The sequence below is a fragment of the Callorhinchus milii genome, unplaced genomic scaffold (genome assembly GCF_018977255.1).
Source record: "Callorhinchus milii isolate IMCB2004 unplaced genomic scaffold, IMCB_Cmil_1.0 Scaffold6, whole genome shotgun sequence".
In the NCBI taxonomy this organism is placed as follows: domain Eukaryota; kingdom Metazoa; phylum Chordata; class Chondrichthyes; order Chimaeriformes; family Callorhinchidae; genus Callorhinchus; species Callorhinchus milii.
This window is the reverse complement of record NW_024704747.1, coordinates 15,277,842-15,305,673: the sequence shown is the minus strand read 5'-3', so window position 1 is coordinate 15,305,673 and position 27,832 is coordinate 15,277,842. Positions and strand designations below refer to the sequence as shown.

General features: G+C 46.7%; 1 protein-coding gene across 1 annotated transcript; it reads left to right on the top strand.

Moving 5' to 3' along the window:
• Positions 1 to 1,551: 1,551 nt before the first annotated feature.
• Positions 1,552 to 27,832, top strand: slc19a1 (solute carrier family 19 member 1). Its single transcript, XM_007890652.2, has 6 exons — positions 1,552 to 1,790; positions 13,330 to 13,924; positions 15,360 to 15,530; positions 16,050 to 16,242; positions 16,870 to 17,011; positions 24,181 to 27,832. The coding sequence occupies exons 1-6, from the start codon at positions 1,629 to 1,631 to the stop codon at positions 24,373 to 24,375; spliced, it is 1,458 nt and encodes a 485-aa protein (XP_007888843.2). The 5' UTR covers positions 1,552 to 1,628; the 3' UTR covers positions 24,376 to 27,832.

The window sequence follows — 27,832 nt, the reverse complement described above, 5'->3', positions numbered from 1 at the left end:
CTGTCTGACAATGATCAGTAACCGGAATTAAACTTCATTTGTTCCCGTCAGACAATCCCCCACATAACATCGGCTGTTTGTGGGACACATCAGCTGCCTCCCTCGATGGTGTGCAGTCACCGCACCTTACGGTGAGTCCTGTGAAGCGCTTTGACACGTCCCTCTGCTCTGGAGGCGCTGTGCCAAACGCGAGGATATGGGTGAACAGCAGCGACGGCTGTGTTTACAGCTCCTCACCGGGAGGTGGCAGTGTGCGGGCAGTGGTGGGCGGGCCCTCTCGGCGGCGCGCTCCTCCTTGGTGTGCGCGATGCACTCTGGGGGTTGTAGTGCGGGGGCGGCTGTCTGGTGCCCGCAGACCCCGGGAGGAGACTACAAACCCCGAGAGCTCCGGGAGTGGGGGCGAGAGACACGATGCTGTGACCGCTGGCCTGGCCTGGGCAGAGGAGAGGTCCCGGCGCCCACCTTATATTAACCTTCCCGGGGACTTGACAGCAGCTCAGACACCAGCTGCCCCGACACCTCGGGAGGGAGGGAGCGCGAGAGAGAGAGAGTGAGTGAGTGAGAGGGACAGAGAGAGAGAGAGAGAGAGTGAGTGACAGAGACAGAGTGAGAGGGACAGAGAGAGAGAGAGAGAGTGAGTGACAGAGACAGAGTGAGAGGGACAGAGAGAGAGTGAGAGGGACAGAGAGAGAGTGAGAGGGACAGAGAGAGAGTGAGTGAGTGAGTGAGAGGGACAGAGAGAGAGAGAGTGAGTGACAGAGACAGAGTGAGAGGGACAGAGAGAGAGAGAGAGAGAGAGTGAGTGACAGAGACAGAGTGAGAGGGACAGAGAGAGAGTGAAAGGGACAGAGAGAGAGTGAGAGGGACAGAGAGAGAGTGAGTGACAGGGACAGAGAGAGAGTGAGAGCGCGATGGACAGAGAGAGTGAGAGCGCGATGGACAGAGAGAGAGAGTGAGAGTGCGATGGACAGAGAGTGAGTGAGAGGGACAGAGAGAGAGAGAGAGTGAGTGACAGGGACAGAGTGAGAGGGACAGAGAGAGAGTGAGAGGGACAGAGAGAGTGAGAGGGAAAGAGAGAGAGTGAGAGAGTGACAGGGACAGAGAGTGAGTGAGAGGGACAGAGAGAGAGTGAGTGAATGACAGGGACAGAGAGAGAGTGAGAGGGACAGAGAGAGAGTGAGAGGGACAGAGAGAGTGAGGAGGGACAGAGAGAGAGCGCACGCGCGAGAGAGATAGTGAGTGACAGGGACAGAGAGAGAGGGACAGAGAGAGAGGGACAGAGAGAGTGAGAGGGACAGAGAGAGTGAGAGGGACAAAGAGGGAGTGAGAGAGACAGAGAGAGTGAGAGGGACAAAGAGAGTGAGAGGGACAGAGAGAGTGAGAGGGACAGAGAGAGTGACAGGGACAGAGAGAGGGGACAGAGAGAGTGAGATAGGGACAGAGAGTGAACGTGTGTGTAGGAGCAAGACAGTGAATGTGAAAGAGAGACAGTGAATGTCTTGGAGACAGAGAGAGTGAACCTGTGAGACTGAAAGAGAGGACGTGTAAGACAGGGAGAGAGGGAAGGTGTGAGAGAGTGAGGCGGAGGGGGGCTGTGAGGGGCACAGGTTGCCTCGGACGTGGAGACGATGGAGCCCGAGGTGTTGGACAAACAGCAGCAGGTGACGGACTGCTGGAAATGCTCTGTCTTGTACCTGTGCTTCTACGGCTTCATGGCTCAGATTAAACCTGCCGAGAGCTTCATCACCCCATATCTACTCGGCCCAGACAAGAACTTCACCAAAGAGCAGGTAATAAACAGGTACATACACATCAGAGCCATAGCGACAGGGGGCGAGAGATGGGGAGACACAGAGATGATGGGGAGAGGGGAGGCAAGAGGTGGGGGGAGAGGGGGCGCAAGAGGAGGGGGCGGGGTGGGGGGGATTGACAGAGAGCTGTGTCTGGGCTGGAGGTGAATGTGCTTCTCATACGGTGATGTCCAATGTTCCTCACATTCAATGCTTCACATTGATTCCTGGTGCAGTTTACTCACTCACTATCGTTCTCGTCACTCACAGTCCAAGCTGACACTCCTGTGGACTGTTGGGGAGTTTTTGTGCTCCTGGTATTGTGTGAGGTGCTGTCCCTCTGTCCCACTGGTGCTCTCTAACCCCATTCCCTGCTCTTTCCCTTTCGTTTCTGTGATGGTGCCTGCCCCCCGGAACCCTCTACTGTAACCTCGCTCCCCCCACTGGAGCTTTCTACTCTAACTCCATTCCTCTGCTATCTCCCCCATGTGGAGTCCTGTAGCTCAGTGGTTAGAGCACTCGCTTTGCAAGCGAGAGACCTGAGTTCAATTCCAGGCACAGGGCGAAACCTTGGGCAAGTTTCCTTACTCCACACAGAGCCTAATAATAATCCCTCCAAAAACCAAAAACAATAATTAAATTGGTCATTTTCAATCTACGACTGTTTGTGGGATATTGCTGTGCGCAATTGGCTGCCGCGTTCGCCCACAAATATACAGTCAATTCACTTTACAGTGTGTTCTGTGAAGCGCTTTGGGACGACCTCCCGACGTGAAAAACGCTGTATCAAATGCAAGGATTATTATTATTATTATTACTGTGTGTGGTACTTGCCCCCCAGCTCTCTACTCTAATCCATTCCCCTGGTATTTCCCCATTGTGTCCATGCTGGTACTCACTCCCTCAGTGGAGATTTCTTTTGTAATCCATTCCCTTATTCTTCCAGTTTCCTAAGATTAATGTCTTTAAGTATTGATCCAGTGACCATTAACTACTGTAATGGATTCAGGTGTAACAGTCATCGTGGTGAGGAAATCCGTATCCCAGTAAGTTAAAAAAGCCTTTCCTTTAAACACCAGTTTTTCCTGCTGGTGATAAACCTCAGTAAATGTCCTTTTGTTGCTGAATCCATCATTGAAAAATCTATTTATTTACTACTAGAGAGAAATAGTAATAGAGAAATAGCTATGCTTGCAACCAAAGGATCCAATATGGAATATAGATTGACACACAGACACACATTTTGTCTTTATCTATACTCAGCTGGGAGGACTATTGTGGGAGGACTCCCATCAAAGCTACGTTAACCAAAGGGGTTTACTGTGTGATCTGGCAGGACCTCGAGTTATTGCAAGGCAAAATACTGCCATACATTTGCTGCAGAATATGTTAATATAGATCTCTTTAAAAGAGTACTTTGTTGCAGAAACCATATTTTGGGGCTTAATTGAAGCATTTTTTAAATATAGCTCATCAACGATAGGAGATTCCCAAAAAAGAATGGCCATGACACTCACTCATGCGAGACCCTTCCGATGAAGTATACATCATGTCTTTACGTCAATCGGTTATTACGTTGTTGGCGAATACACAGACAGACACACAGACACTTTGTCTTTATTAGTATCGTATAAGCCATTGGCGAATTTGAAAACCTTGATTTGATTTGCTCTGTTCCTTAGTCTTTTCTGTCCCAGCGATAAAAGCCTCAACCTCTGTATTTATATCTCGAAGCTCTGAGATCAGCGACCGCCTGAGTAATTCTCAGCCGTACCCTTTCTGTGGCCTGATATTACGCCCATTTTTAGCTGATATAGCCTAAAGATGACATGCACTTACTACAAGGTTGTTTGTTGGATATTGCTGTATCAAATCGGCTGTTGCATTTGCCTACAAATCCAGTCACTGCACTTCACAGTAAAATCCTGTGAGGCGCTTTGAAACGTCATCCTGACATGATAACACAATGCATGAAATGTAAGGATTATTATTTATAAAGTCATTTTACCCTAAATTTTAAGATCACACAGAAATGTACAGAGTTCTTAAATCCAGCCTTAATTTGGAAACAGTTTTTCCCCCTTGATTCTTAAATAGAAACCAACTTCCAAATTAAGACCTGGCTCTTGGTGGGATGTTCCTTGATATGTCAGATGTACTGAGTGAACAGTCGCAGAAGGTTCTGTACCCTCTCAGAGTAGTTTCAATGTAATCAGCGTAACATGGCTATAAAGGTTCCGGTCATGTGAAAGAACGTCCTGAGGTGGGTGGGATCTGGGGGAAGGTTAGTCAAATGCACAGTCAAAGGAATAGGTTTCTGCACGAGTTTTGAGTCAGCTTGCTTTGGAAACTTAAAACATGGTGATGGTTTCCCACATGTGTCAGATACCTGGCTGACCAAAAAGAGAAAGAGGAAGGAGGTGAGATAGGGTGATTTATGAAATAATCCTTACATTAGGTGCAGCATCTTTCACTTCAGGACGATGTCTCAAAGTGCTTCACAGAATATTCTGGAAAGTGCTCTCAATGGCAAGCTATGTGGTTTTAGCTGGTTAGAGTCCAGTAATTACCTCAACGCACTAATACTCTCTGGAATTAGGTAAGCAGGATGCATCCCTCCAGGGAGAGTGCGCACATTCCATTCGAATAAATACCTGGGGAGTTTCCATGTGTATGTGGGATGCATGGAGTTCTCAGTCAGGTTTGGATACTCTTTAAGCATGATGATGGATTTCTGTCAGAAACCTGGCTGACCAAAAAAAAACTATAAAGTGCAGTGAATGTGTATTTTGTAGGTGACTGGCAGCCAAGTTATGCACAGCAATGTCCTACAAACAGTCATGGAGTGAGTGACCAATTTTATCTGTGGGCTTAAACACAAAATACTGCAGACGCTGGAAATCTGAAACAAAGACAGAAATCGCTGGGAACACTCAGCGGGTCAGGCAGCATCTATGGAGAAAGGAAAGTAAGTCAACCTTTCGGGTCCATGACCCTTCGTCAGAACAGGTTGAAGTGAGGGGAGAGGAAAGGTGGATAAAGTGGGAGGGAGGGTGGGTGAAGTTTGGTTGAATCGGGGAGGGAGAAACACTTTTCTTTTCGAATAGCGCCAGAGGCTCACTAAGGAAGTAGCTGAGCTCCAAGCTTTTCGAGATTTAAACAGTTGAGGATTTTAACACTGGAATAGCAAAGGTTAAGGGGGTGGAGAGAATTGAATTAAAGTTTTCAAACTCTGAAACAGATTACTGGTAAATAAATAATAATCCTTGCATTTATCATGCGCCTTATGTCATTGAGACGTGTCAAAGTGCTTCACAGAATATACAGGGAATTTTATGTGCGAAACATGGCAGCCAACTGCGCAGAAATAGGCTTTCACTGATGGAGTCAGGAAAAGAAGGCGTTCAGAGAAAAGGCTTTTTTACAGACTTATTAGGATACGGTTTTTCTCACCACAGTGTCTGTTGCACCTCAGTCCATAACAGCAATCAGTAGTCACTGGATGAATACTTGAAGATGTTAATCTGAAAGAATATAGGAAATGAGCTGGGGAATGGATTAGAGTAGAGCTCCAGTGGGGGAGCGAGCACTAGCACTAACATGAAGGGCCACGTTCTGTACTGTTAATATACTGGGCGAAGTTCACCGGAGGCCAGTGTTGATGGGCAGGAGAACTGCAGTTGCCAAGTTGTCAGTCATGTCCCTGTAATGATTAACTTCAACTCTTTCTCAGTTCAGCACCTTCCATTTCAGTGTAATGAATCCCTTAAATCCTGCTGACTATGCACAAATTAGTACGTCCGTTTCCAGCCATTCTACGGGAGACGCTGATCATTAGATTGTACCTTAATCTCCTGAAGTGGAGTAAAGGTCCTCTCTGTGCCTGTTCAGGTGAACTTAAAAGTCTCATTACACTGCTGGAAACCAGAAGCAAGTTTCTCCTGGGGTCCCGGACAACAATGTTTGTACACGATGGTGACATCGAGGGAGGCAAGGATTGACAGATGAGGGGATGATGCCTCTTACACTGTGTTGTGGGTGGTGGAAAGGTAGAATTTGATCTAGGAGATACAGCGGCTGGTGACTGGAAGGTGAGGACAAAGAGGAACTCTGTTACAGTGAGAGAAGGGATAAGAGATGGAGACGGAGCCACTCAACGGCCACTCGACCATACAGAGCATCACAGCTAAGACCCAATCCCGTTTTCCTTTGACAGCCCAATGAACTTACCTTCCAGCAAACAGGAACAGATCCTGGTTGTCTCTCAAGCAAGTTGGAAGCTGAGTGTGAGCAGCTGCTGGGCTGGTACATTCATGGTCCGTACAGCTCACTGGCCGGCACTGGTGTTACCTTTGTGGGAAGTATAATATAATCGTGTATGTAAAATGGTGCCTTATCCTGTTGTTAAGATGCCTGAAAGCACTTCACAGGATATACTGTAAAATGTAGTGACTGTATTTTGTGGGGAATGTGGCAGTCAATTTGCGTACAGCAGTGTCCCATAAAAACTAATGCAGCGAGTGAGCAATTTTATTTTGGGGATTATTGGTCAGGAAATTGGGAGAAACTTACTTCTCCTTTTGAATAGTACCATGGGACCTTTAACGTCCACCTGGATAGGCAGAGTGGACCTCGGTTTGACGTTTCATCCGATGAACGGCACCTTGAAAATAAGCTGAAACTCCAATGCACTGCTGGGGGAGTGCTGTAGTCAGTGAACTTAACATCCCTAACAAAGGGCTGGAACCCACAAGCTTCAGACTCCGAGGCGAGGGTACAACTAAACCGAGCAAGGCTGACACACACACACACACAGTTTCCTATTTCACATTGTTGTGAGACTTTCAATAAATTATCTCCTTATTATTGAAAGATCTGATGGTTTCTGTAAATAATTGCACTATTTAGCTTTGTTTTGTTTAATTTCTGAAAAACCTCCGAGGTCAGTCCTTCAACATGTGCCAGAGGCACACAGTGGCCCAGTTTATAGAACTTTTGTCTCTGGAGTAGAAGGTTGAGGGTCGAGCCCCAACGTCAGATCTTTGAGGTCACACAGTCTAACCTGCCCTTCCAGTGCAGCGCCAGGGGTGAGCTATATTGTTAGAGGTGCCGATGTTAACCCTTGGTCTATCTCCCTGTTACAGTAGATATTAAAGATCCCATGACATTATTGGAAAAGAGAAGGGAGTTTCTCCTGGTGTCCTGGCCAGCAATCCCCCAAATAAAATCGATCATTCAGTGTGCAGCTATCTGCAGCACATTGCTGTGTACAAATTGGCTGCCGCTTCACTATATCGACACTACACTTTACAGTAAATCCTATGAAGTGCTTTCAGTTGTCTGGTTGAAGTGTTCAGGTGCTGTATCAAAATCAAGAATTAAATATAATCGGTCCTAATAAAGATGGAATGAGTGTCTGTCTGTCTGTCTGTCTGCCAAGATTCAGAAAGGTCTTGCAGGGAGAGTGTCATGGGCATATTTTTGGGGGGAATCTCCTATCGTTCATGAGCTATATTAAAAAATGCTTTACTTAAGCCCGAAAATATGAGGTATATATGGTGTACCGCAACAAAGTAGCAAAAGAGAAAATCACACACCCTTCAAGAGCGATACATCTATTTATATTTTGCAACAAAGTAGTGACAGATTAGCTATGACCTAAACAAGCTCAGCAAACATGTATGCATTCCCAACCAGGAGTCCTCCCACTGAATTCTCCTAACCAGGAGTCCTCCCACAGGAGCCCTCCCAGCTGAGTATAGATAAAGACAAAATGTCTGTATGTGTGTCAATCTGCATTCCATTATTGGATCCTTTGGTTGCAAGCGAAGCTGCAACGGTTACAGCTAGTATATTATAAATGCAATTTGTTTTTAGAGGAACAGATAGGTAAGCGGACAGGTACATATACACAGAGACTTGATATCTACAATTAGTGCTCTATTATTGCTGTAAATAATCTGCCCTGAGGCTGAGTTCCAGCTCCTGATCAGTACCACATTCTTATGCCTGTTCTCTGTGGCTCTTTCATCTGTCAGCCTCTATCAACAAGGTGACCAGGTTCACAGTGAGCCTTAACTCCTTGCCTCCCGTATTGTTGTTATATTTTATTCATAATAAAAATAACAATCCTTGCATTTGATGCATGCATTTCATGTCTGGAGGACATCTGATCGTACTTCACAGTGCTTGCTGTGGATTTGCTGTAAACTGAACTTTTTGCCAGTGAAATTGTCTTTGTAGTGGATGGAAGTGTTTCTCTTTCCCCCCCAACCCCCCCAGACTGGCTCAGTGCAGTAAAGGAAATCAATGTTGTATAGATTATAATCTACTTGTGTGCATTAGGATACTGCTGGAATTTAACCAGTCCAAAATCACATAGTTTAATAATAATCCTTGCATTTGATATAGCGCCTTTTCATGTCATTGAGATGTCTCAAAGTGCCTCACAGAACATACTGCAAATTGCAGTGACTGGTTTGTGGGTGAAATGCGGCAGCTTGTTGCGCTCAGCAATGTCCCAAATCCCAATGTCACAGCTTGCCATTGGGAGCACTATCTGGCAAGCTTCCTGATGCTTAATAATAATAATAATCCTTGCATTTGATATAGCGCTTTTCACATCGGGAGGTCGTCCCAAAGCGCTTCACAGAACACACTGTAAAGTGAATTGACTGTATATTTGTGGGCGAACGCGGCAGCCAATTGCGCACAGCAATGTCCCACAAACAGTCATAGATTGAAAATGACCAATTTATTGTTTTGGGTTTTGGAGGGATTATTATTAGGCTCTGTGTGGAATAAGGAAACTTGCCTAAGGTTTCGCCCTCTGCCTGGAATTGAACTCAGGTCTCTCGCTTGCAAAGCGAGTGCTCTAACCACTGAGCTACAGGACTCCAGCTAGCCGACCCGTTAGGGCTTTGGCTTGCAGGGTTAACAATAGCTGAGTGGGGGAATCCCTGCTTCTAGTGACTTCTACTCCTTCAAGTCCTGCTGACCAGCCAGCAACAAACAGTAAAGTGCGCCTGCCTGGATCTGCAGTAAAACCCTTGGCAGTAATGTGCTGTTTACACCTTTCACTGGTTGTTTTTGAGATTTTGTTTCTGGTTGGTTTTATGGGGAATAATCAGAGAGTTGGTGGAAATTTGCTGCACGGATCGTATTGCTGGGTATTTCTGTTCAATATACTGAAATCAGAGAGCAATGCAAACTAGCAAGGAGGGTAGTATGAGGCAGCACGAGAGATGTGTGAAAAGTGGAGAGTGCTGGTGGTGTGAAGATTTGTTTGTTTTTAATCTGGAACGATCTCCAGCACAGGAGGGTTTAGATCCCGGAGTTTGTTTTTCGCCCACAATATATTCTGTGGAGCGATTTAAGATGTCTCAACAACAACAGCAAAACTATATTTCTATAGTGCCTTTCACATCAGGAGGACGTCCCAAGGCGCTGGACCGACAGAGTTTTGTACTCGAGCTGGGGGTTAGGGAGACAGGAGGGCAGGGGGCAAAGCAGAGAGATTGAAAGCACGGTCGAAGAGGAGGGTATTGAGATGGATCTTGAAGGTGGCAAGGGAGGGGGCGAAGCAGAGGTAACTGCGGGATAGAGTTCCAGAGGGTGACGGCAGAGTGGCAGAAGGCCCGCCCGCCAATAGTGGGGCGAGCAAAGCGGGGGATGTGAAGCAGGCCAGAGCCCGCTGAGCGGAGGGAGTGAGCAGAATGGTAGCGGGTTAGGAAGTTGCAGAGGTAGGGGGGAGCAAGATCATGGAGGACTTTGAAGGTGAGGACCAGGATCTTGAACTGTGTCCTCTGTAATGGGAAGCCAGTGGAGTTGGGCGAGGATGGGGGTGATAGGGGCGCGGAGCCTAGTGCAGGAGAGGACGTGGGCTGCAGAGTTCTGGATGATCTGCAGCCTATGGAGGGAGGAGTTGGGTTGGCCGAAAAGCAAGGAGTTTGCATAGTCAAGCCTCGATGTAATGAAAGCATGTATGAGGGTTTCGGCGGTCTGCAGTGTGAGACAGTGGCGGTGCCGGGCGATGTTGCGGAGGTGGGTCATGGCGCAGATGTGGGATAGAAAGGATAGTTGAGGGTCAAACAAGATGCCAAGGTTCCGGACTGGCTTAGCAAGATGGAGTGTGCAACCATGGATGGTGATGCTATCCGCGCCTGAGGTGAGGGGGCACTGACCGGAGCCAATCAGGAGAGCCCCAGTCTTGTTGACGTTCAACTGAAGAAAATTAGCTCTCATCCAGGACTTGATGTCAGTGGTGCTTTATTAAATGCAACGATTATTAATATTATTTGTTCTTACTTCGGTTCATTTTGAGGCTTTCCGCTCAACAGCAGATTCAATGGTGGTATTCATCAGATATTCATACCCAATCAAGGTATTGAATCGGATGCCACTGAAGATTCCTTAACTATTTAAAACAAGAATAGTTGCATTTGATTCAGTGTCTTATCTGGTTGAAATATCCCAAAGCCATTTACTTTTAAGTGTAGTCACTGACAGGTAGGCAAACAACAACAACTTGCACTTATATAGCCCCCTCCATGCAGGGTAGCATCTCAGAGCACTTAAAGCGCTCAGCAATGTCCCACAGACGGGCCCGGAGACAGCGAGAGCTTCCTTCTCTTCTCGGAAATACTGACCTGGGCAACATTGACAACAACAATAATATTACTCGCATTTGATCCAACACCTACAACAACAAAACATCTTGGGGAGCTTCACAGGCAATTCCTGTCAAATGTAGTGACTGTAATTTGTAGGCAAACAAAGTGGCCAATTTGGACACAGCAATGTCCCATGAACAGCTGTGTGTGTGGGGTGGCGGGGGGAAAGGAGTGTAAAGCAGTGCATCCACCCTGTTTGTGATCACTATCATGATGGGGTAGAGGAGGAGGAGGGGAGAGATGGAATGCTCAAACGAGGGTGGGGTGAGGAAAGGGCGACAATGAGGGAGGTCAGGGATAAGGGAGGAGCTCCAGGAGTGACTGGATGGATTGGCGAGGGAGACTTGCCCAAAGTAATGGAGGGAGCCCAGCACCAACGGAAACCATCCCCATCACCATTCAGGGGGACAGTGACCAAAGAGATCAATGATCTCTGAACCTGGGGCAGGGTGAGGTGGGGCTGCTCCCCCTGGTGGAGGGGCCGTGTCTGTCAATGGGGCAGTCGAAGTTGCCTCTGGACAAGGGAAGAGTGGAATGATTATTAACAGATTGTGAAAGCCAGCTCACTGGGAGCCAATGTTAACTCAACAACCAGGTAAAATAGCAGCAGGATTTACACCATTGTTGCAAGGTGAACGGTTGCATTCCTGACCATTTCCTCACAACCTATATTTTCTTTGGTCTTTGAACCAATGCCGCACCTGCCACATCTGCTGTGGACTTCTGCCACATGCGGCACTGTGAAACACCTCCACAAGGTGCTCTCTCAGATACCTATTTTAGAAGCTCAGCAGATCACAAGATTGGTTCAGATAGCAAAGAGCCTTAGTCCCATCAACCTCTCCTTGTCCACGGCACTGTTCCCACCCACTTAAAAACAGCCCTCATCATCCCCATCCTCAAAAAACCTTTCCTGGACCCATCCAACGTCCTTTTCCAAGGTCCTTGAACGAGTTGTTGCTTCCCAGCTTCACTCCTTTCTGTCCCGCCACTCCTTCTATGAACCCCTCCAATTGGGTTTCTGTGCAGCCCACAGCACAGTAACAGCCTTAGTTAAAGTGACAATTGACATTTTGTTCATCTGTGACCAGGATTCCTTCTGTCTCCTCATTCTCCTTAACCTCTCTGCAGCCTTTGACACTATCGACCACTCTATCCTCCTCCATCACCTCTCCTCTCACCTCAACCTTTATGGTTCTGTCCTGGAGTGGCTCAGATAATAATAATCCTTGCATTTGATATAGCGCTTTTCACATCGGGAGGACGTCACAAAACGCTTCACAGAACACACTGTAAAGTGAATTGACTGTACATTTGTGGGCGAACGCGGCAGCTAATTGCGCACAGCAATGTCCCACAAACAGTCGTAGTTGAAAATGACCAATTTATTATAGTTTTTGTTTTTTGGAGGGATTATTATTAGGCGTGTGGAGTAAGGAAACTTGCCCAAGGTTTCGCCCTGCCTGGAATTGAACTCAGGTCTCTCGCTTGCAAAGTGAGTGCTCTAACCACTGAGCTACAGGACTCCAGATCCTACCTTTCACAATGTCTCTACTTTGTCTCCACAAACAGCTTCTTCTCCAGCCTCGCACCATCTCGTTCGGTGTTCCTCAGGGCTCTGTCCTTGGTCCTCTCCCCTTCAACATGTACATGCTCCCTCTTGGTGACATCATCCGCAGACGTGGGGTCAACTTCCACATGTATGCGGATGACACCCAACTCTATCTCTCTGCCTCCACTCTCAACTCCAGGAACACCCCTGTCCTGACAGAATGTGTGTCAGACATCAAGTCCTGGATGAGAGCTAACTTTCTGCAGTTGACCGCTAACAAGACCGAGGCCCTCATGCTTGTCTCCCATCAGCGCCTCCACACCTTAGGCACTGACAGCATCACCATCCATGGATACACACTCCACCTTACTAAACCAGTGTACAACCTTGGCATCTTCTTTGACACTCAAATGTTCTTTCTATCCCACATCCTTGCCATGACCTGCTCTGCCTTCCCCCACCTCTGCAACATCACCCGGCTCCGCCACTGCCTTTCCCCTCAAGCCCCCGAAAATCTCATCCACGCATTCATCACATCTAGGTTCAACTAGTCCAACTCCTTGCTTGTCGACCTTACCAACTCTTCCCTCCACAAGCTGCAGATTATCCAGAACTCTTCAACTCATCCTCGCCTTCAAAGCCCTCCATGGCCTTGTTCCTTCCTACCTTCATGACCTGCTAATGCCATATCAACATCTGCTCAGCAGGCTCCAGCCTGTTCCACGTCCCCCGCCCGGCTTGCCCTACCATCGGTGGTTGGGCCTTCAGTCTCTCTGCCCTCACCCTTTGGAACTCCATCCCACAGTCCCTTTGCCTTGCTCCCTCCCTTGCCTCCTTCAAGGCACGTCTTAAGACGCTCCTCTTCGAATGTGCCTTTAGCTACCCTCCTACCCTTCCTAACCTCCACCCTCCTGATCCCAATCCCTGACTGTCCAACGCCCTGGGACATTCTCCCGATGTGCAAGGTGCTACACAAATGTAATTTGTGTCTGATCTCATCCCTCCAGAACACCCACCCTACTGTCCTCCCATCACAGCATCAAGGCTGTTTTTCAAATGACTCCCTTCGTCCAACCATCAACCCCCCAACCCTGAGGCTCTCTGGAATTCTCCCAAGACCTGCTTCAAAACCTCTCTTTTTGCCCCCCATTCCTCTAAGTACCCATTGATTTTCCTTAGTTTTCCCCAATAGTTATTATGGAAGGCCTTGAACTGTCCCCCCGACATGAGGCAGGCTGCGTGAGCGTGCAGTGGTTGAAAGTCATACCCTGGGAGGGGTCGGAGCCTCATTGAGCGATGTGTTTCTCTTTCACAGGTCACTAACGAGATCACACCGGTGCTGTCCTACTCCTACATGTCGGTCCTGGTGCCGGTGTTCCTGCTGACTGACTACCTGCGATACAAGCCTGTCCTGATCCTCCAGAGCCTCAGCCATGTGGCCATCTGGCTGATGCTCCTCTTCGGCACCACCGTCCTGCAGATGCAGTTCATGGAGTTCTTCTACGGCATCACCATGGCTGCGAGGGTGGCCTATTCCTCCTATATCTTCACTTTGGTCACCCCCCAGTCTTACCAGATGGTGGCCAGCTACTCCCGCTCCTCGGTCCTCATGGGGGTCTTTGTCAGCTCGGTGTTGGGACAGCTGTTTGTCACCCTGGGCAGCGTTCCCTTCTACACCCTGAACTACATCTCGCTGGGCTTCGTCAGCTTTGCCTTCACCTTGACCCTGTTTCTTAAAAGGCCCAAAAGGACCATGTTCTTCAACACCCAGGCCTTGGACTCCAATGGCGCAGTCCCTGATGAGGCGGACAAGGCTATCTCTGTCCGGCTGGTTAATGAGAAGTCGAAAGCTGCCAAGCGCTGGGATTGGCGTGAGGCCGCACTAGTCAGGATGCTCTTGGAGCTGAAAGGTTAGTGGAAGCCTTGACTTGTAAGAGTTGCCTGTGATTGCCAGTGGGTGGGCTTGTACCTCACTACCCTGCTCAATCACTGGGTGAGAGGGCTTGCACCTTGCAGCCATATCCTACTTAATATTGTGTCATCCAAACAGGAAGGGGCCATTCAGCCCATTGAGCCGATTCTGCTCACAGCACTTTCACTTTTTCACCCCATTTGCTTGCTTTTTCTCGGCATCCCTCAATATGCTTCCCTAGTAGTAGTAATAATAATAATCCTTGCATTTGATATAACGCCGTATCATGTTGTTGTACTGTCTTAAAGCACTTCACAGGAAGTGAAGCCTAGTGACTGTATTTTATAGGTGAACATGTCATCCCATATCCACAGAGCAATGTTCCCCAAACAGCCATGATTGGAGTCCTGTAGCTCAGTGGTTAGAGCACTCACTTTGCAAGCGAAAGACCTGGGTTCAATTCCAGGCAGAGGGCGAAACCTTGGGCAAGTTTCCTTACTCCACACACCTAATAATAATCCCTCCAAAACAAAACAATAATAAATTGGTCATTTTCAATCCACGACTGTTTGTGGGACATTGCTGTGCGCAATGGCTGCTGCGTTCGCCCACAAATATACAGTCAATTCACTTTACAGTATATTCTGTGAAGCGCTTTGGGACGTCTAGAAGACTTGAAAAGTGTTAAATCAAATGCAAGGATTATTATTATTATTATTATTATTATGTGACTGGCCAGTTTTATTTGGTTGATTATTTACCAGAACACTGGAAGAAACTCCTCTTTTCAAATAGTGCCATGACAACTTTAACATCCGCCTAAACAGCCAGATGGGATCTCGGTTTAAGGTCTCATCTGAAAGTACCTATTTCTCCTCAATTACTTCACCATCAATAACTTGGAACCATGTTTCACATTCTTATAAAATCTCTTATCATTTCTCTGTAGTTGTGGGAGCAAATCACATTCATTTTTTTGCGGTCAGCCAGGTGTCTAGAACACAGGGAAACACATCTCCATGCTTTTTAGTACCCAAACCAAATTTCCCTGTATCTGGAATAGAATATCCACTCTTCTCCCCCCACCCCCACTCCCCACCACCAGAGGGCCACACCCTTCTTACCTAATTCCGGAGAATATTAGGCACAGGCTGGCAAGAGCCAATGCTTGATATCCCCAGAGTATGTTACATTCCATTACCAGACACATCTTGTTGGAGGCAGCTCAGCTCAGCCGCAGCGATACAGATACCCCCTTGTCCCCCCAGCCAATCTCCGGTGGATATTGACTAACTAGTGATTTAGGTTTGTACAGTGCTCTAAGATGCTATCCTATGTGAGGGTGCTATATAAGTGCAAGTTGTTGTTGTTAGTTGAGGGAAGTGTGCGGCGGCTCAGGTCAGTCTGGCTCACTTCCTATGTTCTCTTTCCAGACACTGTGCGATCTCCTCGTTTGAAGCTGTGGTCAGTGTGGTGGGTTTTCAACTCGACGGGCTATTACCTGGTAGTGTATTATGTCCAGATCCTCTGGGACAATATCTCCCCAGCGCGGGAAAACCAGGGAGTCTACAACGGAGGCGTGGATGCAGCCGCCACACTGCTAGGTACAGAGTCAGGGTCTCTGTAGGCTTTGGGGGCCTGATCCGGACAACCAGGACCAGGCCTGTAAAGTCTAACCAGTGACACTGAGCACACACACGTAAACAGCCACACGTACACACACGTACATATACAGATACACGCACACGTACATAAACAGACGTACGCACACGTACATATACAGACACACGCACACGTACACACGAACACACGTACATACACAGACACACACATACATCCACAGATGTGCGTGCACAAACGCACACACACTCACAGAGACACAAACGTACACAAACGGACATACATGTGCGCACACAGACATATGGAGACCCATGCATATTCAGTTGCTGTGCGTTTGGGGAAGGTGCTGTGTGGGTGGGTGTATCGGTGTGTGCTATGTGTATGTTTGTGTTTTGGGGGGAGGGCGGGGGGGGGGCGGTGCTGTGTATGTGTCGGGGTATGTTTGTGGGGTCAGTGCTGTGTGTGCGTCAGTACCCAGATTCTGATGCCTCTCCTGCCCACAGGAGCCATTGCCTCATTCTCGGCTGGCCACGTGAAGCTGCGCTGGTCCCTGTGGGGGGAGGCTGTGATCTGTGTAATCACGGCCGCTCAGGCTGCCCTCCTTTTCGTCATGAACACCACCACCAACATCTGGATCTGTTATGTGGCCTTTGTCCTGTTCCGCAGCAGCCACCAGTTCCTGGTGCCCATTGCTATGTAAGTACAGTATGTCAGGGTCACCGTGTGAGTACAGTGTGTCAGGGTCACCGTGTGAGTACAGTGTGTCAGGGTCACCGTGTGAGTACAGTGTGTCAGGGTCACCGTGTGAGCCCTGTGTGTCAGGGTCACTGTGTGAGTCCTGTGTGTCAGGGTCACCGTGTGAGTCCTGTGTGTCAGGGTCACCGTGTGAGCCCTGTGTGTCAGGGTCACCGTGTGAGCCCTGTGTGTCAGGGTCACTGTGTGTCAGGGACACCGTGTGAGCCCTGTGTGTCAGGGTCACCTTGTGAGCCCTGTGTGTTAGAGTCACCGTGTGAGTCCTGTGTGTCAGGGTCACCGTGTGAGCCCTGTGTATCAGGGTCACTGTGTGTCAGGGACACCGTGTGAGCCCTGTGTGTCAGGGTCACCTTGTGAGCCCTGTGTGTCAGGGTCACCGTGTGAGCCCTGTGTGTCAGGGTCACCATGTGAGTTATGTGTGTTAGTACATGCAGCATTAATCCAGGCTCAGGGATGATGGTTTCGCTGGATGTTAAAGATTCCCCGATTGGAGGGTGGGGGGTGTAAGCTGTGGTCAGGGCCGCTGGGGTTGGCTGCTGTGTTGCTGATGGCCTCTCGTGTGCTCTTTAGTTTCCAGATCGCCACATCCCTGACTAAGGAGCTGTGTGCCCTTGTCTTCGGAATGAACACCTTCCTTGCCACCATTCTCAAAACCATAATCACCATCATCATCGCTGACAAGAGGGGTCTGGCCCTGCATGTCAACAACCAGGTGGGTGACCGACATGAGCACAGACCGTAAAAAAACCCCAGCTCTAATACACCACACTGTCACATCTACCCTGGGCTAGAGGGCAGTAGGAGTCTCCTCTTGCAGAATGGAGATTGCCACTTGCGATTCCTTTTGCCGTTTGGGGGGGTGGTGGGTTAGGGGAGAGAACGGGCTGTAGACTATAAACATTCTGTTCCTTCAGGTAATGGAAGCAGGAGAGATGTTGGCCGAGAGGTGTCTGAGGAGTGGTGGGCAGTGGTGGGCGTCTGATGCTGACTGATGTCTGTATGTGTTTTTGGGGGGTGGTGAATAGGAGAGGATTGTGTGCCTGGCCACTCACAGGCTCTGGGGGAGCTGATGCCGAGGCTGAGGCTAACAACATACTGGCTGGTTGCTGCCCAAAACTCCAGTTTGTTAGCTATTGGACCAGTTACATCAGGTCTTTGCTTCCCTGCCTCCAATGTTTCTACCTACCACGTTCCACTTTCTCCGTCCTCTTCTGGAGAATCATGGAGGAATTATTCCCTAGGTGACTAAAGGGCATCAATGTATTAATAATAATAATAATCCTTCCATTTAATGTAGCTTATTATCATGCCGTTGAGACATATCAAACTGCTTCACAGGATGTTTTTACTGTGAAGTGTAGTAACTACTTGTAGATCAACGTGGCAGCAACATCCCACAAAGGGCCAGTGAATTGAATGACCGATTTTTTGGGGGGATTGTCGGCTAGGACAGCGGGAAAAAGAAACTCCCTTTTCTTTTCCAATAGCACACCGGAACAGGCAGACAGGACCTCGGTTTAAGGTCTCATCCGAAGAATGGCACCTCCAACAATGTAACATGCCCCCAGCCCTGCATTGGAGTGTCCACCTAGACTGTGAGCTCAAAAAGTGCTGACAGGGCTTGAATCTGTTTTAAGATAATTGATAAGGGGAAGATTAGGAGAATGTTTTTATTCAGGGAGTTGGGTGTGGTGTCAAGGCAGGATCCATATTGGTATTTAGGAGGGAACTAGGTAGATATCTTCAAAAAAAGGATCTGGGGAGAAACAGAAGGTAAATGGCTGTGGAGGAGGAGGAGAGGGCTGTCAGTGGGAGGGGTTTGTCAATGAGTCGCGGTCAATTTTGTTCTAAACTTGTTGCTAAACATAATAACATCTCTGTAATGGGAGATTTCCATCACAGCCTGGCCAACTCAATCCTGGTGGAGGAGGAGGAGGTGTGGAGAAATTCCTCATGTATTTTAGGCTTAAGACCACAGGCTTAAATCATAATTTGATGCATGCGAAGAACAGCGGAAAATCGGCTTCTGAGACTGAATTTCAGGCTGTTTTTCCGTACTGGGGCCTGGGAACACAAGAATTTTTTAAAAAAAGTGTGGGGGAGGAGTTAGGGATACGTGCTCGCTCGCAAGGCTGACAATTCCACATTTATCCACTGGCTTTAGGAACCTTTCAGCTGCTTATCACAAGAATAATCTTGAGTCAAGAACAAACAAATGAGCTATTTACATCCCCCCACCCCATCTGTCAGCCCTCATTATGTCAAACCAACCTTTAATTTGTTTGCCTGTGTGAAGATTAACTGTAGGGTTCGGTAAGTAATTAGTGTTTGTACCAGAGCAGCTATGTTTGGCAGCCTAGCTCAGTTGGTAGCATTCTTGCCTCCGAGATAGGAGGTTGTGGCTTCAAGGATCAAGAGGTTGTGGTTTCAAGCCCCCCACATCAGGACTTTGAACTTGTATAGTCTAAGCTGGCACTCCAACACAGTGCTGGGGGAGTGCTACATTGTCAGAGGTGCCATCCTTCGGATGAGTTGTTAAACTGAGACCCGTCCCTTGTTCAGGTGGTTCATGGCACTATTGATGCTTTGAGCAGTTGATGTATGAGCACAATATCAAGTGTTGCGGGTTATTATTAATGGAAACATTGTAAATTTTGATTTCTGACCAGACTTAATAATAATAATAATAATAATCCTTGCATTTGGTATAGCGCTTTTCACGTCGGGAGGACGTCCCAAAGCACTTCACAGAACACACTGTAAAGTGAATTGACTGTATATTTGTGGGCGAACGCGGCAGCCAATTGCGCACAGCAATGTCCCACAAACAGTCGTAGATTGAAAATGACCAATTTATTATTGTTTTGGTTTTGGAGGGATTATTATTAGGTGTGTGGAGTAAGGAAACTTGCCCAAGGTTTCGCCCTGCCTGGAATTGAACTCAGGTCTCTCACTTGCAAAGCGAGTGCCTAACCACTGAGCTACAGGACTTTTAGAGTCTCTTCACTTCTTGTCCACCCCTTACAGAATCTGATCAGCTAAGCGCTACCATGTATGTACACATACATATATACATACAATATAACTGGAGTCGTATAGCTTAGTGGTTAGCAAGCTCGCCTTGCAACTGGGAGTACCTGGGTTCGATTTCCGGGTAGGGTGAAACCTTAGGCAAATTTCCTTAGTCTACATGCCGCTGTTTAAGCAGTAAGTAGGAACCCGGATGTTAGTTACTTTCCATGTTAGTTGCTGGCGTATCGCTCTCCATGGGTAATAACCTATCTCCCCCCTCACACCCCCAAAAAAATGTTGGTCACTCAATGCAAGAGCGTTGGTGGGACATTGCTGTGCGCAATTGGCTGTTGCGTTTCGTCCATAAAATATACAGTAAACCCAAGTGAAGATACCCAACTGGAAGAGGAGTGATTTCAGAGAGTTGAAAAGGGATCTTTTCTTTGGAAACAAAGATTGGCAGGTAAAACAGTAAAGGAGCAATTAGAGGCCTTTATGGAGGAGATACTTCGGAGGCAGACTAAACACATTCCTATGAAGGGGAAAGGTAGGGCATCCAAAGCTCTCTGTGGATGACTAAAGAAATTGGGGTTAAAATGAAACAGCAAAAGGGCATATATCAAATGCAATTATTATTGAAGGATATATTAAAAGGCAAAATGGGCTGCCAGAAAGAGAGTGAATAAAATGACTTCTTTACTATGCTCCAAGGCCAAAGCTTTGAAACCAGCTTTGTCCAGAAGACCAAGTTGTAGAGAAAAATACTGTTACTATTTTTTTGTCTCCATTAATTTCTTCCCTTCTCCAGAAACTGTCTAACTCCTTTTCTCTTCGGGGAGAGGGCAAAATGAACATTCATTTTTCGTACTAATAATCCTTATGTTTGATGTGGTTTCTCAAAGCATCGTATAGGAGTGTCAGTTTAGACTGTGAATTCAAAGTCCCAACGTGGGGCTTAAACCCATAACCTTTTGACTCAGAAGAGAGATTGCTACTGACCCAGGCTTTTTTCATCAAATAGTAAGTTTGTGTGCAGCACTGGGGGAGTGCTGCATTGATTGAGGTGCTGTCCTTCAGATAAGACATTTAAACCCATCCTGGTGGTTCCATCTGCCTGTTCAGGAGGATGGATGTTAACGATCCCACAGCCCTACTCGAAAAGAGAAGGGAGTTTCTTCTGGTGTCCAGGCCACTACTCCCCCAAATAAAATTAGTTTTATAGCTATTCGCTGAACATTGCTGTGCGCATTTGGGCTGCTGCGTTCCCCTGCAAATAAATACACAGTCACTCCACCTCAAGGTATACCTGGAAGCACTTTGGGATACTCTCCCTAAGTTAAAAGCACTATTCTAATTGCAAGGATTGTTGTTATTTTTACTCTTAAAAGTAAAGCTGAGGGAGATGCTCGTGGACCTTTTCAAGTAATTGAATCCAGGAAGATGACTGAGCTCTAGGTACATTCAGCTGCCAAAGCTGTGTCTGTGTGGTTTCAGACACAGGAGATTACATAGTTCCAAAATCCATCACCACAACCACAGTTTTACTGCCCTGTTTTACCAAAAAACAGGAAGCTGGAAACTTGTGGACTCTATAAGAGACAGCCAAAGCCACAGTGGCAGCAGAATCTGTCTCCAAACATTGGATTCCTGGTTTTCCGTCCAGCCATCTGTTTGTTATTATCAGCCAAATGTTACGTTTTTGTTTTGCTCATCAAAGCCGCACACGGCACCAAAAACAGGTTTTATTTTTATTATTAAGCAGCTAAACCTCAGCTGAACTGTGAAGCATGTGTGGTTTGTGGAGGAGGAGAGTGTGTGTCGTCACTGTATGAGAGGTTGGACTGACTCCAGTGTTGCTTTGGCTGATAGACTGGTTTACAGAGAGGGAGGGCAGCAAATTCCGCTCCCTTTGCAGTGGGTCAGCACTTGGACATCCTCTCTGACAGCAGCAGGGGAAGAGGATGGTCATGGGGATGGATGACTGGTGGGGGTTTGGGGGTTGACAACAAAGGGGATGGACAATGGGTTGGGGGATGGGGATGGAGGAAGACGAATAACGAGGGTGGGGTCAAAGGACCGGGTGGAGGTATTCTTGTCTAAGTTGTGATGGCCAGGCTAATTTAGAAAGAGACATTTTCAGCACAGAGAGGAGGCCATTCAACTTTTTGAGTCTTTGGCAATACTTCTTGATTTTTTTTACATTTAAAAAAATATATATGAAAAGTTGGTGTATTCAATAATGTTTCTAATCTCCTTCCCGCTTGCGTACGACTCTCTGCTTCTGGTCTGGCATCCTGATGCTGAGTTGCTGTTCTACGTTTGCTAGACTTTCCCTCCCCTAACCCTGGGACCAATTTATTCTCCACATTCATCCCCAGCTGAGACCAGCAAACCCAGCACAGACCGGGATTCGAACCAGTGAGCTCCTGGTCTGTAAGATGCAACTTTTACCTGGAGACTACACCAATGCCACCTGCTAGTTCTTTCGCTCTCTCTCTCCCTTTCACACGTGAGTGCTGACTGTTGCATAACTTGATCAGCACTGCTCCCTGATCCCAGGGTTCAAGTCCATCCCTTCCCTGGTGACTATTAGCCGACCTATAATGTGCCAGGCAGGAGTTTATCGGTCTTGGAAGCGATTTAGGTTAGGGTTTGGTCTGAACGGACTATATCAATAATCAACTACAACAAATTACATTTATACAGCGCCTATCATGTCGGAAGGATGTCCCAAGGTGCTGGACAGTTAAGGGCTTGCCCCCGAGCTGGGGGTTGGACTCAAAAGGAGTGGAGGATAGGTGAGGGCAGGAGGGAGAGGGTGGCTGAAGAGAAAGGTCTTGAGAAGTGCCTTGAAGCAGGCAATGGGGCAATGCGGAGGGATTCGGGGATGGAGTTTTTGGCAGGTGGGGGTGAGGTGTTGTAGACCTGTTTTCGTAAGAAACATGCAAAACAAACCTGGACCAGGGCACACTGGTTGGAAAATGATGCAGAATTGAAATTGGGAAAAGAGTGGAGGAAAGATGGAATTGGAGTGATGTGATGTGCTTTAAATAGAAATCAAAGTGCTTTTAAGCATTTTATGTAGGGAGGCCATTCAGACCATTCTGTGCCAGTAGTTGCTCCTCCCATCGTACTAATCCCAAGCGTACTAATCCCAATTGACTGCTCTTTCCTCATACCCTCTTAATACCTTCATTTAATTGTATGATTTAGTATTGTAGACATGATGTCATGTGTAGCATCAGAGATACTGCGCTGTAATGTGTGGGTTGTTGTCAGTGTCAGACTGGCTCAGTCACTCTCACCTCTGCATCAGCAGGTTTAGGGTTTAAATCCCACATTAAGATTTTGACCTTACAGTCTTGGTTGACTCTCCAATGCCCTATTGGGGGTGTATTGCAACATTGGAGGTGCATCCTTTGGATGAGATGTTAAACTGAGTTTCCGTCTGACTACTCGCAAGGCAGTTAAAGATACCAAGGTGCTATATGAAAGAGACGTGAGTTTCTTCCGGTGTCCTGTCCAACAATTCCCCAGATAAAAATTTAATTCACTCACTTCATGACTGTTTGTGAGACATTGCTGTGCGCAAATTCACTGCTGCATTTTTGGTCTCCTTATTTAAGGAAGGATGTACTTGCCTTGGAGGGGGTGCAGCATAGATTTACTAGGTTAGTACCAGGGATGAAGAGGATGAGTTACGAGGATAGGCTGACCAATTTGGGCCTTTATTCTTTAGAATATAGAAGAATTAGAGGGGATCTTATAGAAACCTATAAGATCATCAAAGGGCATGATAGAGTAGATAGTGGGAGATTGTTTTCCCTGGTTGGAGAAACTAAAACCAGTGGTCACAACCTTAAAATCAGAGGCAGCCCTTTCGCACTGAGTTGAGGAAGAACTTCTTCACTCAAAGGGTGGTGAATGTATGGAACTCGCTACCCCAAAGGGCTGTTGACGCTCAGTCCTTGAACATATTCAAGACTGAGATAGATATATTTCTTATTGCAAAAAGGGATTAAGGGATATGGGGATAAGGCAGGGTTAGGTTATTAGCTGGAGTTAGATTAGAAGATCAGCCATGATTGAATGGGGCAGGCTCGAAGGGCCGAACCGCCTACTCCTACTCTTATATGTTATGTTATGCATTTGCCTGCAAAATACACAGTCATTACAGTATATTGTGTGAAGCTCTTTGAGACGGCCTCCTGACCTGAAAGGCGCTATATCAAGTACAAGGATTACTATTATTTTATGTATTTCCGCAGTGTCTTGGAAAAAAAAAGCCTGAGGAGACTGGAATGGTATTGGATGCCAAGCAGGGCAGATGATGAGGTGATCATAGATACATTGGAAGAGGTGGGAAGTGAGGAGGATACTTAAATGCATAAAGAGAGGGGTAGAGGGAGCATAGGACCTGAGGGCTTGAGAGAGCTATAATAATATAATCATCCTTGCATTTGATATAGCGCCTTATCACATCATTGAGACATCTCAAAGAACTTCACAGAATTTATTGTAAAGTGGATTGACTGTATATTTTGTGGGCGAAATGCGGCAGCCAATTGCACACCACAGCAGTGTTCCACAAACATTCATGGACTGAGTTTTTTTTGAGGGATTATTACCTTAAGAAATTGATCTGCCAATCAACCAACAACCTGGTTCCTACTTACTGCTAAGTAAACAGAGGCTGGTGGAGTAAGGAAACCAAACATAGTCCTCTCACTTGCGACTATGATACTAACCACTACACTAAGGGATCCCACATACGTTATAGGGCTCCAGTTGGCACGGACTAGATGTTTATGTGCTGTATCACTGTAAACAAGCTGTTGAAAATCTCTCTGCCTCTCTCTCTCTCTGCAGTTCTATGTTTACTTTGGTTACTTCACTCTGCTGGCGACCGCCTACCTGGGGAGGGGGATGTATGTCATCTGCTCGCACCATCGCAAGAAAAGAACTCAGCGGGAGGAGGAGCGGCAGAGCAAGGAGCTGTGCAGCCCAAGCAGAGTGCCAGGCGAGAGCCACACCCTGGACCCCATGACCTGCTCCAAGGCATGACCCAGGCATGGCCTGGACTGACTAGCTTAACCCACAACAGGAATGTCAAGCGGCATTTATTTCTATTAACTTAATATACATTTGGAAGAAATTGATTAGCTTGTCCTTTAAACACTGTGTCAGACAGCAGTAGCCTGGAAAACAACCAACCAGCGGATAGAGTAGAGACAGAGTGCTATCTGCATCGCTCTAGTCCTGACCAACATAATATAGAAAAGCTCACAAGGTACAGCATAGAAAGTGGTCTGAACACAGCAGATCAGAGGAGGTTGCTGTGAAGGGTTGGGTGACCCAGTCATTTCTGTTCAGGCTTTGCTTCCACTGGGAATCCTCTTAACCCTTGAGCTCCCAGCTCCTGAGCTTCACGTTCCACCTATAAAACACACACTGTCTCTAAGCTTTTACTGCAAATCCTGCAAAGCACTTTGATTCATCTTCCCTGCTATGAAAGACACTAACAACAACAACAACAACAAGATTCCATTTATTGACCAAACCAAATGCAAGGAATATTCTTCTTATTATTGTTATTCCTATCTTGGCTGGCTGAGAAACTAAGCTAAAAGTCCAAGGCCAAGCCCTTATACCCCCATGCTGGACCCTCCCCCCACCATAACTGGAGCCTCCAAGCCCTTCTCAGCCCCTTCCAGCAATTGTTGGGAGAATCAGAGGACCTTACACCACAGAACACTATTCAGCCCATTGTGCTGTTTGCACCAGTTTATAGATGTTGGCAGATCTTCTAATCTCATTGCCCTGCACTTTCACTCCCCACTTTAATAGACCTGCTCCCCATGTCGCTGTCTATCCCTCTATCCCTCTGATTGATTCTGTCTCTTTCTATGGCACAGTGTTCCACATCTTTACAACGCTTTGTGTGAAGTGATGCTTCCTGACCTCAGCGCTCCCCCTAGCATTGTACTGGTGTGTTGGCCTAGACTAAGGGTTCAAAGTCCCCAATGTGGGGCTTGAACTAAGCCCATTCTTTGCACAATTGCAGACACCCCTTCAAATAAAAAGTAAATATGAAAAATGAACTCCAGAGTTTGTACAGATCTGTCCCTGTGAAATGATCTCGGTTGAGGCTTCGAGACATTACCTAATGGCTGTTTTGTTCACTCTGAGCGCTGCCACACCACAGGAAATGGGTTTGTTTAGGTTAGGTGGGTGGACAGGAGCACAGGTTGGTTTAATGGAGGGATTATGTGAGCAAGTGGTGATTGGTGGCCCGAGTCTTACTGAATGTGGTTTGGCCACAGCACCCTGTGGTTTATGAGCGGTGTTTCATTGAGCTTGGGATCACTGTGTGGGCGTTTGTGACTTATGGAGTCAGGATGTGTGCAATTTTGTGAATTGCAGCTTCTTAACATGTGCTCTTAACAATCAGCACATGTTCCAAATACAAGCAATAATTCATTTGAATAATAATCTTTGCATTTGATATAGTGTCTTACCACGTCCTCAAAATATTTCGAGTGCTTCACACGATTTACTGTATTGTGTCTTTGTGAATGGATGCAGCAATAATCGCACAAACAGCCATGAAGTGGATGACAGATTTTATCTGGAAGATTGTTGGCCAGGACACCTGGAAAACCTTCTCTTTGTGAATTGTGCCTTTAGTGCCTTAATGTCGACCTGAACCAGCAAACGGGATCTCAGTTTCAACCCTGCATCCAAAAGATGGCACCTCCAACAATGCTACACATTCTCAGCACAGCACTGCTGTGTTGGCATAGACTTTGAGCCCAAAGTCTTGACATGGGCTTGAATCCACAACCTCCTGACCCCTCCTCATCTTTTTCAGCTGTCAAATAATGTGCAATATCCGCACATTTCTGGTTTTGTAGCATCTGCATTGGGAGGAACAGGAGAGAAGCTAAGATACACGTGAAGGGTTAGCAAAACCCAACTGATTGTAAATGTTTCACTGGGCATTGTGGAATCAGTCACAGACAGAAAGACAGCAATGAAGCTTTCCGCACATTTAGTGTCAAAGGTAAAACGTGTCAAAATATAATTGTATAATAATTTATGATATTAGTGCTTATATTTAATAGAATGGCTTTCATACCGTAGAAACTCCCTTGTCTTTTCGAATCATGCCATGGGATCTTTCATATGAACAGGCAGACAGGACTTTGGTTTAAAATTTAATCCAAAGGATAGCACCTCCAACGTTGCAGTGCTCTGGACTGCACTGGAGTGTCAGCCTAGAATGTGAATAATACACATACACTGCACATTGTTCTCTGACTGTTGTACTGGGCAACGGGCAAGATCCCTGCCTTGGAGGGTGGGCTTGGTGATATGAGTCATGCTACATTGGGTGCATTCCTCACATCTTCAAGGAGGGGAGGGGGTGGGAGCAGGGGCTGACCTGTGTTGACGATGGGTCCCAACACTGCCTGGTCTCAAGTTGCTGCCCAGGCACAAAAGTTGGAACTGTCAAAAGTTAGTGAGAATTTTGTTAGTTATGATATGATGAAATTCAGCGAGCCTAGACTTTGGCCAGTGTATACCAACATAACAAACATTAAACATTAATGCCATAGGTAAATCATTGATCAAGTGGAGTGCACGGAACGGTCTCTGGGCCCCTGTCTCACTCTGTCCGAGTGACTACTTTAGGAAGTCAATAATCCTCTGTGTGTCCTAATGTTCAGGATAACATTCCCCTTTCCTCCCTGACCCAACCCAGGCTCACTGAGATCAGCTCACTTGACTCAGTGAGATTTGTGCCTTTCTGCTGTGTACATTCCATTGCTGAACTGGCTGCTGCCTTTTGTCACTGAAACCCAGTAAATTTGTCATTTTCAAAGCTTGATTTAGTAGAAAAGAACACACTATTTATCACCTGCCAGTATTGTGTAAATATAACTAATATTTGCTTTTGCATAATAATCCTGTAATCTTGAAGATTTAAAGCTATATTTTGGGAATTGACTGGAATTTATACAAACTGCTGGGCATTTGTTCACTATTATGGAACGTAGGGACCTTGGGACATCAATGTTCAGTGGTTATTTTTGGTGACAATACTCTGATCAAACTGGGAAAACAAGTGAAAGATTCAAGTGAAAGATTAGTTTGAAATAAAATTGACTAAAGAATTCTCCACCAATCTTGTGATCGTAAATTTAAAAACAAAATGGTCCCCGCGGATGTGACTTTAGGGGGAGGTTAGGGGAGAGGTCAGACTAGTTTTTCTCTGGTCTCGCCTTTAGGATACCCTGTCATAGGAAGGAAACTCTTGGAAAATAATAATATTCACAAATGTCAGTTTTGCAGTATTAACATTTTGAAGCATGTAAAACCAATTATGTCAACCCTGGGTTTGGTTTGGATAGAATCCTGAGGTTTTATTCAAAATCTGTGATTCCATGTATCATTGTCCTGTATTTTACACTGTAATTATTCATTTTCTTATCGAAATAAAATATGGAATATAACAAGC

Excerpts from the sequence above, each read along its gene's own strand:
- slc19a1 (XM_007890652.2), top strand. The coding sequence starts at position 1,629 with ATGGAGCCCGAGGTGTTGGACAAACAGCAGCAGGTGACGGACTGCTGG. Across the intron at positions 13,925-15,359 it reads GATGCTCTTGGAGCTGAAAG|ACACTGTGCGATCTCCTCGT; the intron begins GTTAGTGGAAGC and ends TTCTCTTTCCAG. Across the intron at positions 17,012-24,180 it reads CCCTGCATGTCAACAACCAG|TTCTATGTTTACTTTGGTTA; the intron begins GTGGGTGACCGA and ends CTCTCTCTGCAG.